The sequence below is a fragment of the Cariama cristata genome, unplaced genomic scaffold (assembly GCF_000690535.1).
Source record: "Cariama cristata isolate BGI_N322 unplaced genomic scaffold, ASM69053v1 scaffold22703, whole genome shotgun sequence".
In the NCBI taxonomy this organism is placed as follows: Eukaryota; Metazoa; Chordata; class Aves; order Cariamiformes; family Cariamidae; genus Cariama; species Cariama cristata.
In genome coordinates this window covers 36,855-51,623 of record NW_009606980.1, presented here as the reverse complement: position 1 = coordinate 51,623, position 14,769 = coordinate 36,855, and the positions used below count along the sequence as shown (strand labels likewise).

Genomic DNA, 14,769 nt, shown 5'->3' with positions numbered 1-14,769 from the left:
GCAGGTGTTTCCCGTGCGGCTTCCTTCACAGGTGCTGTTCCGGGTGGTCACCTTCGGGCTGAACGCGTTCACTCTGCGCTACCTCTCCAGAGAGCTGATCGGCGTGGTCAACGTGAGGTGAGGAGGAGGATGAAGAGCGCCCGGGCTGGAAGCCCGTGTCCCATATCCCGGCCGCGCTGTTCGCCTGAAGTCTGACATGCGTGAGGCTTCTTCGGCGAGAGGGGGCTTTTTGGAAGCGGTGCTGTTTGGTGCAGGATCTCGGCGTCGGTGGGGTCTGTCGGTAGTAATGCTTTGCACGACGCTGTTTAATTTACTGTTACGTGTTTTACAGTGTTTGATCGTTGAATGTCTGCCGAGTTCTTTTTTGACCTGAAACAGAGGTATTGCTGGCCTGTTTTCCGTGTTAAACCATCAGCTAGCTGACAAAAAGCCAGACACGATTGTGTATTACGTGCCGTTGCTATACAATAAACTTTGCGTTTTTGCTTTAGAGCATGCTTAAAATATTTTTGCTATTTGAATGATCACATGTAATGACTTTCCTCCTTTTTTTAGGAGATAATTTAGCTTATATCACCATGTTTTCTTTGCATACGTGTTAGATCTGGCTGTCAGGCAGTCCTGTGTAAAAACTGTCAGTGATGCTACTGCATGAAGTAGTATGTAAAGAAATCATTTTCGTTTCTTCTCTTCCTGCCCCCCTTCTTTAGGCTAACTCTACTGTATTCAACAGTTGTCTTCCTAGCCAGGGAGGCATTTCGCAGAGCTTGTTTGAGTGGAAGTACAAAGCGAAACTGGACCAAAACAATTAATCTTTTGTGGCTGACGTAAGATACCCTTAAAAATTTACTTCTTTAGAATTTCTTTCTGATTCTTGTCTGAGACCTCACAAAATAAGAGCAAGTATTTATTTACTGAGGTAACTATTTCAGGGTTGAGCGTTTTGTAGCCTCAGTCATGTTTCAGGACTGATGTAGGAAGCTGGTCAAATCTATTGCTTTAACGTTTATGGACTTGATCTCTTGGAGCATGTGGGGAAAGTGCATTGGTGTTATCAGTATCGGGAGCCATTTGTTCTGTCACTTATCCTGGAGTTTCACTTATGTTGTAGCTGTGGAAGGAAAACTGCTGCATAACTATGTAGTCCATTTTTTAATTCCTCTGCCTGCTCAGTCTTGCTCTTTTATTACTTGATGTGCATTTGTGAAGCTGCTTTAGATTTTTTTTTTTTTCCCTCTCAAACTAATTTTTTTTTTCAGTCTTGAGCCCTTGTGTGGTTTAATGGCAGGGCAACATAAATGTTTGTGTTGGGTATGAGAGATGTGAAAATGTGAAAGAAAGGGTTGGAATTAAGCACCAGGGAGTAAGTAGGACTGCTTCTTTCAACTGCGATGTCGTTTATAGCAGAAATTGGATAGCTTAAAGTCTATGCGAAGCAGCAGCCAGAGGGTGTAATCACACGTTGCACCTAAGTGGATTTTATGACCTGTTTCTCCCTTCTGGTTCCTGGATACATCTATTTGCTTCTTCCCCTCTGTCAGATCTAGCAGCTTTGCAGCCCCAATTAGGTGGGTTGGGAAGTTAAGTTTACCTGCCTGATATGGTGGAAAACTACCCCTGCATGGCAAATTAGTAGTCTTCCATTGGGGCACTCTACTGACTTTCCCTGAAACTGCACAGCTGTTAATTAAATCTTACCAAGGAGTTGCGGGGTTATACTTGGTCATCTGCATCCAGATTTAAAGAAGAAGGATTGTCCCTTTCAAGGATAGGTTTAATATGAGTATTTTAAATGTATTAATTTGTTCTCTTTGCTGTGTTATAGTAAGTTTTCTGCTCTTTGGCAGCCTTTCAAGGGGGTGTTCAGTGATAGAGTTAACAATGACTGTGTGCACCTTCTTCTTTTTAAATCTTTCCTCATAGAGAAACATAACTTAAGATGAAGATTAACTTTCTTGAAGGATCTGAAATACGTCTTAGGAGCGTGATGTCACATACCTTAGGAATTTGATAATGAGAGGGTCAAATAGATCCTGCTGCGATGATGTAAAACTTTCTGCACTATGCCAGAAGCTTCATATTCTTGAAGCAGTGTCAGCAGAAGGTAATACATGTCTGCGCTCCTGTCCCTACCTTGGCTTTGTAGCTACAGTCACTAATCAAAGTGGCTCTGAGCTACAGTAGAGCGTTGTGAACAGGCATACCTGAGGCGCAGGCATGTATTTTCTTCTGCTCACTCTGCTGTTGCTTTTTGAAGAACCAGTGATTTCTGGAAGAGTGAGACTAGCAGTTGGGGTCGTGGCATCTTTATCTGTTACAGCAAGATCCAACAAAGCTTGTCTGCCAAATTCCTGGTAACCACAGACTATAAAAATTGCAGCAATGAGGGGTTTGCAGTATTCTGCAGGCTGATAGGGATCAGAATTAATCAGTCTTAGGGAATGAGAATTGTAGATAGTTGACCTAATGTTGGGTTCTTTTGTAGAAAAAAGGCAAGTCAGAAAAATGTTTTCAATGCCTTGCAAAGAGTGCATTAAAGATGTTCGTTACAAAAAAAGAGGTATTCTTGGTATAATAACAATAGAAATTCATTCCTTGGGGCCTTTAAAAAAAATTATTATGGCCATATGTGACATTTTAATCTAACTTCCTTTTTTTTTTTTTTCCTAAAGTAACATTTCTATTGATTTGTTTTTATGTTAACTTTTTAGAGTCCCTCTTGGTGTTTTTTGGTCTATTTTCTTGGGCTTAGTCTGGCTACACTTGCTTGAAGTACCTGATCCTTCTGTGGTTCCTCATTATCAGGCTGGTGTAGTGGCATTTGGTCTTTCTGCAATTATTGAACTTCTTGGAGAACCGTTCTGGGTTTTAGCACAAGCTCATTTGTTTGTGAGACTTAAGGTTAGTAAAGTACATGGGGTGTATGCATGTGGGGGGAATTATCTTTCTTCATTGAGAACAGATTACTGAACTAGGTCTTTGTATATTCCAGCATATTCAAAAAAAACCCCCGTGTACTGTTTAGTACTGTATGACAGTTGTAATTTAGATATGAATTTGTACCTGTTAAAGCAAGAAAGTTCGTTTATTTAGAAATGATCACCTTAGTGATCATTAAATACTTAATCATGAGTTTTGATTGGAGGGCGAGGCACACAGCTTCCACAGGTTTTGCATTTCAATGGGTTGTTGGTATGAAATTGTGAAGTGCAATGATTGAGAACATGATTGTCTCAAGCAAAATTTGTTCCCTTATGTCCTTTATACAAGGGGCTTATACAAGGGGCTGGGAAAATGCAGTGGAGGAGTTGTGAAAAGCAAGAACAGATAATTTCAGAGAAAATAAAATCTAAGATGGCCAACTCAGTAGAAAGAAACTCTGTGATAGTCACACTAACTTTGAAAGTCTTATATTTGTACATAAATTTTGTGTGTGAAACTAGTGTATTTTAAGTTTATTTGTGTGGTTAAGTTGGCAGAAAATAAACCTTCTTTATTTTCTCTTTCTTAAAGGTAATTGCTGAAAGCTTTTCAGTAGTGTCAAAATGCATTTTGACGGTTATTTTAGTAGTCTTTTATCCTCAGTGGGGCCTCTACATTTTTTCCTTGGCTCAGGTAAGTTTCCTGTGTTCTCTTTTCTATAAATTCTTGATTCATCTGAATTTTTATTTGCCTTTGACATTTAGCCTGCTAAATAACTTTGGGGAGCTGAGAGAAGATGCTCCTGGGAGGTTTAAGATTTAGCACTTGTATTTAGTATTTTCCTGATACTCATTATTGACTTGGCACTTTGACCTCTAGCAGTTTCATGGAGGTACAAGAAAGCACCTTCTTCTGTCTCTGAAACCACATTTTGCAAATAAGGTTATGTTATTCTGTATAAGCTTTATGTTGGCTCTTTTTCTTAATGAGTTATGCATTTTAATGCTTGAAGACTTTGTCCACCACCTGGCTTCATAATTAATATTAGACTTTGGTTTCTACTGTGTAGAAGACTATAATCACATGTAACTTTATTAACCTGTACCGCCAACCTATATCACCTTATCAGAAGATACTAATCGTGTGTTACATGTATTTAGGTTAAAACTTTATTACAATGAGGAAGGGATATATTGGCACCTGAAAATGTGATCCACCTCAGATGTGGACAGTAGAATTTGTTTTTTTTGTGTGTGTGTGTTCGGTTTTTGCAGTGGCTGTAGTAGGTAACTTATAAGTGATCGAAGTCAGAGAAAGGAGGCTGGGGGGGAGACCTTTTAGTTCTCTAAAACTACCTGAAAGCAGGTTGTAGCAAGGTGGGTGTTGGTCTCTTCTCCAAAGTGACAAGAGATAGGACAAGAGGAAATGGTCTCAAGTTGTGCCAGAAGAGATTGACATTGGATATCAGGAAAAATTTCTTCACCAAAGGGGTTTGTTAAACATTGAAACAGGCTGCCTGGGGAGGTGGTGGAGTCACCATCCCTGGAGGCGTTTGAAAGATGTATAGATGTGGTGCTGAGGGACATGGTTTAGTGGTGGACTTGGACATGTTAGGTTAACAGTTGGACTTGGTGATCTTAAAGGTCCTTTCCCACCTAAATGATTTTATGAAGTAAGAGATGTAGACAGTAGCTACTATGTCAACTTGATTTTTAACTGAGTGAATAATTGCTTTATAATTGAACTTTAATCATTCTAAAAATGCCAAATAAAACAAAAGTTAGCAAAGGGCTCTGATAACTTACAGATTAAAAAAAAAATCAACAGCATTCTTGAGAGGTGTTTAATATTTGACAGAAATAAGGACTACTTACTACATTTTCTTCTCACTGAATTTGGACCTCTAGTATGTAATTCTGGCACTTAATTCTGCATTTGTAAGTTAATTTTATAACACTGTTTGTTTTTCTCGTCTCCTCCCCTATCTTTCCAGCTTTTATATGCCAGTGTTCTGGTAGTGTGCTACGTAATTTATTTTGTGATGTTTCTGGGGTCTCCTGAAGCAACAAAGAAGTCATTTCCAGTTGCTAGAATGAAAGCTCTACTGCCTAACTTGGTGGAAGATGAGGTAGGTTGCACAGTTTATTTCTTGATTTATATATATATTTTTTTAAAGTCTTGAGATAGCTTTGAAAATTAGTTTGAGATAGTGAAGTTGAGTGGTTTTTGGGGATATCTCTGCACTGTAGAAGATATGACAAATTAAGGAAAAAAAATTACATAAAAATTCTGTTTGTAGTTTGTATTAGTAAAATCCTTGTCAGAAGAATGTTATGAAATTTGACCTCTCTGTGGTTATGGGCTTGTTGCTGACTTATATTTAATATATTTGCACAAACTGTCAACTGGAGATGGAACATCTGCAGTGTGCAGGGGAATGACCAGTTATCACTGGATCTGAGACAGGAAAGAATCCAGAACTCTTTTTACCATGGATTTTGGTACTTCAGGTTTTCCACAAAATAAACATGGTGGTACACAGCATCCTACAGATACTCAAATATCTCTCAAAAGAAAATGAGGCAAAGAAAGAAATGAAAAGATACAGCGAGGAAGAAGAGATTTTGAAAAAGATTTGCAGATTAAAAAGATAAAGGGGGTTCTTGGTTGCAAGACTTCTAGGGACAGTTTGAAGAGAGCGATAAACAATTTATATCTACAGTGAAGGTGAAAGTTACATTAGCATGCTAAACAGCATGTTTGGTGTTTTTTTTTTTTTTCACCATCTCTAACTCTGATTAGTATTTTCTGTAGAAGGCTTGTTTGGGTACTTTATCTGCAGCAACAGTAATTTTCAGCAAGGGAAAAAGTCTTTGCCAGATGAGAGTGATACTGGTGCTTGAATTTAGCAATATTTTAGATTAGTTGTTAGTAAATATGACATTGTGGATTCTCCTCATCAGTACAGTTAGAGCTAGCCTAGAGTATTGTACTGGCTTTGTATTTTCTGTTTCCACGCTGTAGTTTCAATCATGTTTATTACATTTCAGTACTTTTTTTGCAGACCTTTGTTAACTGGAAGGAAGCATGGTTGACCTGGAGTTTCTTCAAACAATCCTTCTTGAAACAGATCTTGACAGAGGGTGAGGCTTGACATATAGTTGCGATGGTGAAGGGCTAGTGAATACTATTTACAAAATTTACTAAAAGCTTGAAAAAGCTGGGGGGGGTGGAGCATGGGCGCGTGGGCATGTGACTTTGAGATTGTTGCCAGCAGATGTTACCAACTTGAATGAAGTCTTTGAGGGTATTCTGAACTAGGTGCTGTCCCATTTGACTTTGTCTTGAATACTTAATACTGGAAGTGCCTGAACAAGTATTGGGAAGACTTAGGGACTTGTTCTTAAGTTCTTTATTTTGAACTTACAGGTGAACGATATGTGATGACTTTTTTGAATGTGTTAAACTTTGGAGATCAGGGTAAGTGTGATGGTATTGTGGAATGGTGACAGTTTTCTTAGTCACTGCTCTTCAGAGGGTTCTGAAAATGACTTAAAGTTTTTGAAGATAACTTGAAAGAGAAGATTTCAAAGCCTTTGTGACTTTTAGATACGTTTCAGAGAATGATTGATACAGATATAGAAAAGAATTTACGAGCCTGGATTTTAATTTTATTTTTTCTTTGGATCAAAACTTTCCATTTGGCTATATGGTACCATTTATATTGTTTTGTGGTGTTTTTTTGTGTGTGGTTTGTTTTTTTTTTAAAAAAACTTCATTAGTATCTAATGTAATATAGTTGTCTGTCTTCAGTTTTTGCAATTCTGTTTTCCTGCTGTTTTCTGTCTTCTTTTTGAATCTGTCTTAGCTCTTATGGCAAGAATATGATTGTTTATAGCATTGCATCTCAAAACTGAATTAAGTTCTGTAAAAGAATTCTGTGTGGTTACAGAGTAATGTATGGCAGTAGCTGTGTAGCTGTTCAGATGACTGAGTTGGCAGCACCTTGGGTCATTACAGGTTAAGGAAGAAAAATAGGCTGTAGTTGTTGGCCCACTGTTAGAAGTTTCTTGCCTAGTTTGAATTACTTTTAATTGCTGGCAATATTATGTTCTCCCGTAAATATTGAGTATATGTGCTTGCCACCAGTAACTGTGGCCACTTCTGATCCTCCTCCCCTGCAGAACAATCGAGCTGCCTCTTACTTGAAGGGTCTTTAAAAGAGCAATGAATACAAAAATGCCCGTACTCTCAAAATGTTGAGAAATATTGGTTCCAAGTCCTATGAAGTCAGCCAGAACTGTATTCTGTTATCTCACTGTGAATATGTAAAGCACGTATCCATATGCCTGACTTCCTATGCTCTCAATACTGTGTGTGTATATGTATACACATACAAATACATATACATAGATGTCTTGACAGGTTTGAAGCAGTATCTTGCTGAGGGTGGAAGTGCTGGTAAAGTGTCATGTAGGATTGCTCTTCCACTTCCGTGAAAGTAAAAAGAAAGACGACCCTCACACTAAAAATAGATGTCTTTCTCTTCTCCTGTATTGGTAAATCCTTATGTTCCTGTTCTCATTCAGTGAAGTTCATCAGGATATTTTAACTTCCTCTACAGTAAGAATTTTAAATGTGGCTGGGTGCTTTTACTAGATTCACATCTCTGTAGTCGATGCCCTTGTCCTAGCTTTGCCATTTATGAGCAAGCCTTGTAACTTTCAGCTGTGGTTGTTGCGACTATCAGAGTTTTTAAGGAATACTGCTTTAATGTTGCACTAAATTCCACTTGTCTTCCCTTTGGAAGTGTTAAATTGGAATTTGTGTAATTGTTAAAGACTTGGATTAAAAATGTGTCTAAAAAATTACAGGTTGCTGTTATGTTGGTTTATTTTTTGTTGTGTGTTTTTTTTTTTTTTTTTTAAGGTGTATATGATATCGTGAATAATCTTGGTTCACTGGTGGCCAGGTTTATCTTTTTGCCTATTGAGGAGAGTTTTTATGTCTTTTTTGCTAAAGTGTTGGAAAGAGGGAAGAATGTAAAGGATCAGAAGCAGGTATGTTTATTTTGGATTAATGACGTGTCAAATGCTTGATTTTTGTTACAGATAATTGCATCACAGAATTGTGACTGACAGAAGTGTGTGTTTAAATTTGAGTATAAAGGCTGTTAAAATTGAGAAGTTGAAATGGAGAACGAAAATGTCAAATGAGGCTGGACCAAAAAGAAAAGAAGTAAAATGCTATTGAAATAGAAATTAAGATATGTGGTGGCATAGTACTGCCTTGTATTATAAATGAAGTTAACATCATCTGCTCCAAACAGTGTGATGTAAACCCTACTGTACTGTGTATTTCCAGATATACTTAAGCAATTACTTAAATCATGAAAGCATGCTGTTTCTGTCAAATAAATGCTGTCTGAAAATACTTGATTTACTTGAAAATGCAAGTAGCTGTTAAGTATTCAGCAGTAATGTTTCCGAAGAGTGCAGTTTTGGGAAGAAAAGAATTGTATTTTTCTTGAGCTTTTGAATTGTATGTGGAGTATCAGTGATTAAACAAACAAGAACTTTGTTCTACAGAGTAGTGTTCGTGCATGCTCTAGGTGAGAAATTCTTGATCAGTCATGACGGTCAGCCTGCACTTTTGTCTGATACTATGATAACTTTTGGCAGTAATTCTGCTACTTGCACATCAGCACGCAGTTAAACAGATCGCATGCTTCAGGTCATTGGTGGACTAAGAAAGGTGTACATATGTGCATATTTTATATGTAGTGTACCTGATGTATAACTGGCGAAATAATTATGAGTTTTCACTCTATTTAGTGAAATTACATTACATGAATTACAAGAATGCTTCTTGTAATGAGGTAGTAGAACCGACAAGTTATTTCTGGTGCGACAAATTCTGTAAGCCCATGCAGCAATAAAAATCTGACCCTCCCGCTGACTCACACTGTGGCCTTGGGCAGATGCCGTATTCTTCTTTGCCATTTACTAACTGTTAAACAGGTGCAAGTGCTGTCTGCACGTTTCCTTGAGCAGACATGTTTGTGGCTAGTATTTGTGTAGAATTTGTAATGTGTAAAACGTAGAATGGAATACTAAATATATAAAAATTGGTGGAAGTTAAGACCATGTGTATGGATAATTCCATAACAGAGGCTAAGTTTCACCCCTTTTTACAGTGTGCAAACTGGCCTTTTTTTCTGTGAAGTGGCTTTTTTTGTGTGAAGCTAACTATTGATTCTGATTCATGTAATTGACTGCAGTTTTTTTTTTTCAGGATGATGTTGCTATGGCTGCAAATGTATTAGAATTGCTGTTGAAACTTGTGCTTCTCATTGGCCTTACCATCACGGTTTTTGGCTATGCCTATTCTCAGCTGGCTCTGGATATTTATGGAGGCTCAATGCTCAGTTCTGGAACAGGTAAAGATTTACAGAGCTGGCAAAAAAACCATTCTTTGAAAAAAAGAAACTGTAGGTGTTATGAATTCTTGGGTGAATCAGCAGATTTTTTTTTTTTTTTCTCTATAAAACTCATATTGAAATCAGTGACTTAGCTTGTCTGAATCCAGAAGTCGTGCCTTTGTAATACCATCTTTAATATATAGTCACCTTAAACTAAAATATACTGAGAAGCTCTAAAGAAGTATGATCAGGTTTGGGGTTCTACCTTCCTGCAATTTCACGTTGTTGGAAAAGAACATTTTCAAAGGATTATTTGGCTACTCCATGATGTAAAATGGGTAGCTCCAGTTGTTTAAAACAACGATGACAAACCCTCCAAAAACCCATACAACAAACTGGAACCAAAGGCTCAATAGTTTTAGCATAGAAACAATAGTACTTTTTTTTTTTAGTAGTGCTAAACCGCATAATGGTAACAGGCTTGCTATTGTTGTACATATTATGGGGTAACTTTTACAGATCTGTCCACAGAAGCAATAAGGGAATTTGTAGGTTGCCTTGGATTTTCAGGAGAGAAAGTAGAGGTTAATTTAATTCCTTCTTCTTGAAACATTGTCCTGGTTTGGCTAAAACCCTGTTTTAGGGCTATTTTCTCTTTTCAGGAGTTTTTCTTTCTGTCGAATCCCTTCTAAGTAACTGCACGGGGGAAATCTACCTTCTGTAGCGAAGCCCTGTGTAATGTCTCTGTTCCTAGCTAATCTATCTTGGGTGAAGATCTAGCAGCTCCTCAGAGGAGGTTTTTTTTGGTTGCATTTTTGTCTGGAAATTTTGCCTATGTGCAATTGTGGGAGACTTCTAGATTGCATATTCCATTTCCCATCTATTATAACTAAGAGAAAGTTACAGGGAAGATGAAAACATGTGACAGTAATTTGTGTTGAAGACAGTTGCACCTGTCAGAGTTCTGCACATTCAAACCATAACCTTGGAATATTGCTTATTGGGTATTAAAATTAATTGCAATTATTTTATTCAGTGTTAAGATAATTTGATGTATTCTAACCCCATGGACACTTTTCTACTTTTAAATGTTAAGCGTTTAGATATTTTTGCTTTAGACCCTTGAATGTTATTTGGAAGCTGGTGCTTGTTTTGTATAGTGATTTTAAGGAAAATTCTGAAAGAAAAATATTAATAACTTTTGCATAGTGTTTTGAGTTGTGTTACTGCTGGTTCTGTCAGATTTGTTTCTAATTTTGAAAGCAAATATTGTGAAAGGTTGTCATTCTGGAGCCTTTCAACCAACTCTTTTTATGAAGAAAAAGTATTCTGTCCCTCTCTCTCTTCAAGAATGAGTGTCTAGGCCTAATCCTTTAGACATGCTGACTTGACTGAAAAGGACTATGTTTAGGAGTATGGATACAAGTCAAGTGACTCACAAGTAACTTTATTTTTTAGCTCATGATAATGTGTGAGAATGAAATGTTGAGCATGCATACTGACTCACTTGACCAGATATTCACAGATATATTCATTTGGATTTTTTTTCTTTGAGTGCTCTCTAGTCTAATGTTTTTATGCAAACTTGAAAAGAAATTCTTCAGCTCTGTCCCATGTCTGCAGTGTATTTACTGCTCACTGGGCAGTAGTTCTTTAGAACTGAAGCAGGAGGAGACTCAGTAATCTGAACTACATTGCTGCCATCAAGAAGGAATATTCATGGATGCACACTAATCTGTTAAAAAACATGGGATTTTTTCCCAGTGTTATAATTGCTGAAGGACAAGAAAAAGATTAAAGTCTGGAGAATTTTGAAGTCATGTATAAATTATCTCTGACCCATAAAAATCTGATTATCATTTTTCATCTAGCACAGTTTTGAATGTATTGAACAGCCTTACTGTTTTTCTTACTGCTGTGTTCAAAATATACATTTTACTGCTTGTAGTACCTCATAATGTCTGTTGGATTAATTTCCACAAATTTCTGTACAATAGATGATTTGGGTTATGATAAATACTAATTTTTAATTAGGAAATCCCTTTTATTAAAAGACTTTTTTTGATGGATATCTTTTCTGTTACTATAATAACTGCTGTTCTTGGGTGTTTGGGGTTATATTTTTGTTTTTACTTTGCCTTGTTAATTTGTGTTCTTGTCAGGCTATCTAGACAGGAAACTTGTTCAGTGATAACATTAAAACTTTTATCTCTTAGTATCAGTGAGTGTTAAAACAATGCAGTTTTATAAAAGAAATAATTATCTACTTACCATTCTAATGTGCTTTTTAGGTCCAGATCTCCTCCGATGTTACTCGTTATATGTCCTGTTTCTTGCTATCAATGGAGTGACAGAATGTTTTACGTTTGCTTTGATGTGCGAAGAAGAGGTAGACAGGTAGGAAATAGTGTCCCCAGAATATTCCTGTAATTAATCTGCACATGGTTTGCTTGGAGTTCGGTATATAAACAGAACAATTTTTCTGCATGAGTATGTACTTAGAAATGCTTTTTTTTTTTTTTTCAAAGAGCAAATTTCTTACTGCTGTCACGTTAAGAACCACATTCTTTGTCTCCAGAGCCAGGTGCAACAGATGGGAAAGCAAATATATGCTACTTTTGGTTTTCACATGCTTGTATTTGTTGATAAACATTGATCTTAAAATTTTATTTGTAATGACTTCCAAGGAGATTGGTGCATTTGAAATCAGCATAAAAATATCCTGCCCCACTGAAAACCAACTCCTTATTTAGCTGTCTGTGTGTAGATTTAGATGTAGAAACTTTAGCAAATGTTTAAATGTTTGGGTAAAAAGGTCAGAAATTAAGAAATAAAGATGGTTAAATTAGCTTTTGGTACATCACTAACTGGGAAAGTAACTTAAATGTGAAGTCTTGTTTTCTGAACATAGCACTTGAAGTTACAGTTTTTAAGACACTGTCGCTTAACTGATTAAGATTTTGCAACTGTTAAAATTTTTCATGTACAGTTACTGTATATCAGGTACAGTTCTGAATGATCTAAATTGTGGCCCTGAATTTAGTGCTTTATCTCCTTTAAGTAGGACATTGGACTAGGTGACCTCTTGAGATCCTTTCCAGCCTGTGTCATTTCTTGATTCTGTGTTCATCCTGAGTTATTGCCTTTGAAGCCTGGTTGCCTTCCCAGTGCTACCATCAAGCTTTTGTTGCTTACGTAGTGGCTGCACCTTACAAATCCTTTCCCAATTAATTTTAATGAGGTCTACTTTCCACAGTCAAAGTAATGCCTTTTTAGACTTAGCAAGGGTTGCTTTCGTGACCCCTTCAAAGTGTGAACTTGTTTTCAAAGCCAGTGTTTAGAGCAGAAACCAGAAAAAGCATCATCTTGTTGAGCATTGTTTTTCTAATACATACCTAAAATAACATGGAAAAAAATCCACAAGGTTTTACATTAATCATCATCGTTACTAAATTTGACTTTCTGATATGAGTATACAGCTGATGAGTAAAATAGAATTTCCTTCACACAATGTAGTTCTTGGCTTTATTTGTTTGATGTATTTTCCATTCTTTCAAGGAATTTTTTTAGTAATGTCTCAGTTCTCAGATTTATCTTCTTCCATTAGAAGATGGTAAGAGAACTTCTGTTTCTCATTTTAGAAAATACGGTATTTCTTCAAAGATAAAGTTAGTAAATAAATACTGTAACTGTATACATTGTTAAATTGTTTCTTCTTTTTTCCTAGGTACAATTTCGTTATGCTGGCCTTGTCTTTTACATTTCTGTGCATCTCTTATTTCTTGACCCACTGGCATGGCAGTATAGGCTTTATCCTTGCCAACTGCTTTAACATGGGTATTCGAATAGCTCACAGCATCCACTATATCTATGATTACTTCAAAGAAAGCACTTACAGACCTTTGACGGGCTTGCTTCCCTCACTATTTTTGATACTCGTTTATATCATAAGTGGAGTAATCACTGGTTTCTCAGAGGTAAGCATCTTTCTCGGATTTTGCTTTCACTGTGAATGTTAGTGTCAAATGACTTTTGTGTCCACAAGCAGAGAAATACCATTAGCAAAAAAGGCTTGTGAGGACAGGCTGGAAGACTTCCATTACAGGCAAGGCAAGATACAATATTAAAAGACTTATCTTTGATACAAAGTTATCTCTGCCACCTGTAGAAGGTGTATCTGACAAGTAAAATACAATTTTAATACATTGCTGCTCTCTGTAGATAAATCTATGTCCTTAGTTCTTAATATTAATTGAAATGTTGCAGTGGCACAAAGAAACTTATTAAAAATTCTGTAATAAAAAAGTGATAGAGGAAAACCAACCAAAACAAGAACAGAAACAAAATTTGCTAAGTGCACATGTATCACACTTATTCAGACTACAAGATGGTAATTGCACAGACTAATTATTACAGAGATGGTAGCGTTTCAATGTACAAAAACTTCCTTTAGAAAGGAGAGCTTTATATTTTGGACTGGGAGATTTCCAGTTTTGTTAGAAAATAGCCTAATACGTTGCTGTAAAGTAGCAAACTTGCGTGATAACACCAGCAGAGTTTTCCTAATAATTAACATATTTCTATGTGCCAGGTAACTGGTAAATGTGGAAGTTACTATTATCTACTGAATTCTCATTTTATGCTGACAGAATTTTCTTAAGAAAGCAAGTGTTGTGACTACTAAAGATGATTTATCGTAGGACTGACCAGTGCATGTGGCAAAACCATGCTTAGCTTGACGGTGGTGTTAGCATAATCAAGAGAGATGTTGGACCTTATTTTTTTTATTGAGACAGTAAATATACTTTGTGTTGACTAGTTTTCCTGCAATTGCTTCTTTCTTTTGTTGTAGATATTCTTCTGCTGCGATAAGGGTTGGATGGCAAGGCTGATTCACATCAGCATGGGCGCTCTGTGCTTTGCAGCGACCATCGTTACTATGTTCTGCACAGAGACCAAGCTGATCCACTTTGTCAGAAGCCAGTTCCTCTCCCGGTATATGAAGAAAGGAACATGAAATGCCCATGTGCAGAATGGTTCTTGTACATGCTTGCAGTAAAGGGCTGTATTTTTTTTGCATAAGATCTGTATGGAAGAAGGTTTCCACGTTTGTTTATTGGAAGGATTGGTATTGGAGTGGCAATGTAAAAAGATTGCCAACTGCATATAATTTGTCTTCTAAACTGGCCAGTGCAGTGAAAGAGGGCTGAGTAATTTTCTCTATGCATCATCCTTTTCTAAGCTTTTCTTCAAACAGACTCTTTGGTAATGAATGAAGATGGAAGATACGCCCTTCTGACGTAACCTAGTTGACAAACTTCAGGCAGAGAGCTCCCGTTCTTACCAATGGGGAGTGCATGTATGAAGGCATCATATGGCTTACATCTTAAGATGTAATTAAGAATGCCCTTATTTGGCATGGTGGG

The 14,769-nt window shown here is 36.9% G+C and overlaps 1 protein-coding gene across 1 annotated transcript; it reads left to right on the top strand.

Moving 5' to 3' along the window:
* Nucleotides 1–10: 10 nt before the first annotated feature.
* Nucleotides 11–14,360, top strand: RFT1 (RFT1 homolog (S. cerevisiae); the record flags this gene model as incomplete). Its single annotated transcript, XM_009696570.1, has 12 exons — nucleotides 11–117; nucleotides 711–827; nucleotides 2,712–2,901; nucleotides 3,514–3,615; nucleotides 4,916–5,050; nucleotides 5,987–6,065; nucleotides 6,352–6,402; nucleotides 7,852–7,982; nucleotides 9,217–9,361; nucleotides 11,635–11,740; nucleotides 13,071–13,320; nucleotides 14,196–14,360. Coding segments are annotated over 12 exons (1,578 nt in total), but the record flags the coding sequence as incomplete, so codon positions are not given.
* Between the last annotated feature and the right edge of the window lie 409 nt (nucleotides 14,361–14,769).